This window comes from Eriocheir sinensis, chromosome 64 (genome assembly GCF_024679095.1).
Source record: "Eriocheir sinensis breed Jianghai 21 chromosome 64, ASM2467909v1, whole genome shotgun sequence".
Lineage (NCBI taxonomy): Eukaryota > Metazoa > Arthropoda > Malacostraca > Decapoda > Varunidae > Eriocheir > Eriocheir sinensis.
This window is the reverse complement of record NC_066572.1, coordinates 1337831-1340330: the sequence shown is the minus strand read 5'-3', so window position 1 is coordinate 1340330 and position 2500 is coordinate 1337831. Positions and strand designations below refer to the sequence as shown.

General features: G+C 41.3%; 1 protein-coding gene across 1 annotated transcript in view; it reads left to right on the top strand.

The window, feature by feature from the left end:
• The window catches only part of LOC126987171 (uncharacterized), a 1999-nt gene extending 1634 nt beyond the window's left edge, over positions 1–365 (top strand). The window contains exon 1 of the mRNA XM_050843951.1: positions 1–365. This exon is cut by the window's left edge and continues 1634 nt beyond it. Within this exon, the coding sequence (XP_050699908.1) occupies positions 1–4 (4 nt within the window). The 3' untranslated portion in view covers positions 5–365.
• The last annotated feature ends 2135 nt before the right edge of the window (positions 366–2500 follow it).

Here is a 2500-nt window from a genome sequence, read left to right as displayed (position 1 = left end):
GTAACACACACACGCACACACACACACACACACACACACACACACACACACACACACACACACATACATACATACATGGGTCAACAATCATGTATATTATTATTATTATTATTATTATTATTATTATTATTATTATTATTATTATTATTATTATGTTGATTATTAATTTAAGATGTATAATTATGATTCTCTCTCTCTCTCTCTCTCTCTCTCTCTCTCTCTCTCTCTCTCTCCTTTTTTCTCATATTTCTTGTTTTTCAATATTTTTTCCTCTCTCTCTCTCTCTCTCTCTCTCTCTCTCTCTCTCTCTCTCTCTCTCTCTCTCTCTCTCTCTCTCTCTCTCTCTCTCTCTCTCTCTCTCTCTCTCTCTCTCAATAATTACAAAAAGGAGGAAAAAATTGAATATGGAGGAAGAATTTTATGATTCCTCCTCCTCCTCCTCCTCCTCCTCCTCCTCCTCCTCCTCCTCCTCCTCCTCCTCCTCCTCCTCCTCCTCCTCCTCCTCCTCTTCCTCCTCCTCCTCGTCCTCCTCCTCCTCCTCCTCTTCCTCCTCCTCCTCCTCCTCCTCATCTTCCTCCTCGTCCTCCTCCTCCTCCTCCTCCTCCTCCTCCTCCTCATCCTCATTATCCTCCTCCTCCTCCTCCTCCTCCTCTTCCTCCTCCTCCTCCTCCTCCTCCTCCTCCTCCTCCTCCTCCTCCCTCCTCCTCCTCCTCCTCTCCTCCTCCTCCTCCTCCTCCTCCTTCTTCTTCCTCCTCCTCCTTCTTCCTCCTCCTCCTTCTTCCTCCTCCTCCTTCTCCTCCCCCTCTTCCTCCTCCTCTTCCTCCTCCCCTTTCTCCTCCTCCACCTCCTCTTCCTCCTCCTCTTCCTCTTCCCTCCTCCTCCTCCTCCTCCTCCTCCTCCTCCTCCTCCTTGTAAAGAGCTTATCCTTGATGTCACAAGCCTTAGTTAGGTAGCTTATACTAGGTCATTGCGGGGTCTATATTTGCCCCGCCCCGCCTTGCTCACCATCCGGGGCGACCATATCTACATGCCCTGTCTTGCCCTGCCCCGCCTTGGTCACAATCCGGGGTGTGAGAGCTGGAGAGGAGCTGTTCGGGGCATCACACTGGGCACCGGGGCAGACTGGGGAATTTCCGGGGCGAGATTCACATGCCCCGGAAACTCCTAGTGCCCCGGGTGACCTCTCCAGTGCCCCGATTTGCCCCGGTTTGACCCCCAGTAGAAAGAGTGTAGGATTTTGGGGTTAATTTTTGACCTTTTTTTATGAAGGTCACTTACGAAGGTCATGTGTGTGTGTGCGTTTGTGTGTACGTGTGTATGTGTGTGTGTGTGTGTGTGTGTGTGTGTGTGTGTGTGTGTGTGTGTGTGGAATTTTGGTTAAGTAATTTCTAATATATTTTATCTTCTCTCTCTCTCTCTCTCTCTCTCTCTCTCTCTCTCTCTCTCTCTCTCTCTCTCTCTCTCTCTCTCTCTCTCTCTCTCTCTCTCTCTCTCTCTCTTCTATAATTAATTTCCTTCAATTGTATTTTGCAGATTTTGTAAGTAATTTATAAGTGTTGATTTCTGTGTGTGTGTGTGTTTTGAGAAGGTGTTAAGTAATAGTCCTTCCCTGTTATTATTATTATTGTTATTATTATTATTATTATTATTATTATTATTATTATTATTATTATAAGTGTGATTTATGTGATTGTTATTTTTTTTGGGTATGGGTTGTGTGTGTGTGTGTGTGTGTGTGTGTGTGTGTGTGTGTGTGTGTGTAGATCGGGTACACACACACACACACACACAGACACACACACACACATACACACAGACACACACACACACACATTATCAAATCCAAATGTGATATCTAATAATTTTTCTAGCACACACACACACACACACACACACACACACACACACACACACACACACACACACACACACACACACACACACACACACACACACACACACACACACACACACACACACACACACATTTAATATCTTGTAGAATTTTTTTTTTCAGATTCTAAAAAAAATAAATAATTCTGAATATAATTAAAAAATATGTATAAAAATGATCTTGTATAATAATGACGATGATGTATGATGATGATGATGATGATGATGATGATGATGATGATGTAGTGACTATTTTGATGATGAGTAGAATTGTGATAATGAGCCCATGTGTTTTATTATTATTATTATTATTATTATTATTATTATTATTATTATTATTATTATTAGGATGATGATGATGATGATGATTGTGAGTCATTGTTATTTTCTGTGTTTTTTCTTCTTCTTTTTCTTGTTTTCTTTTTTTATGAATTTTCTTGTTTTTTTTTAATTTGTTTTTTTTCATGTTTTTTTCCTGTTTTGTTTCTTTTCCTTTCTTTCCTATCTACTACTACTACTACTACTACTACTACTACTACTACTACTACGCAAATCCTCTAATTCTCCTCTTTCTAAACATATATAACATCACCTATTTCCTATCTAC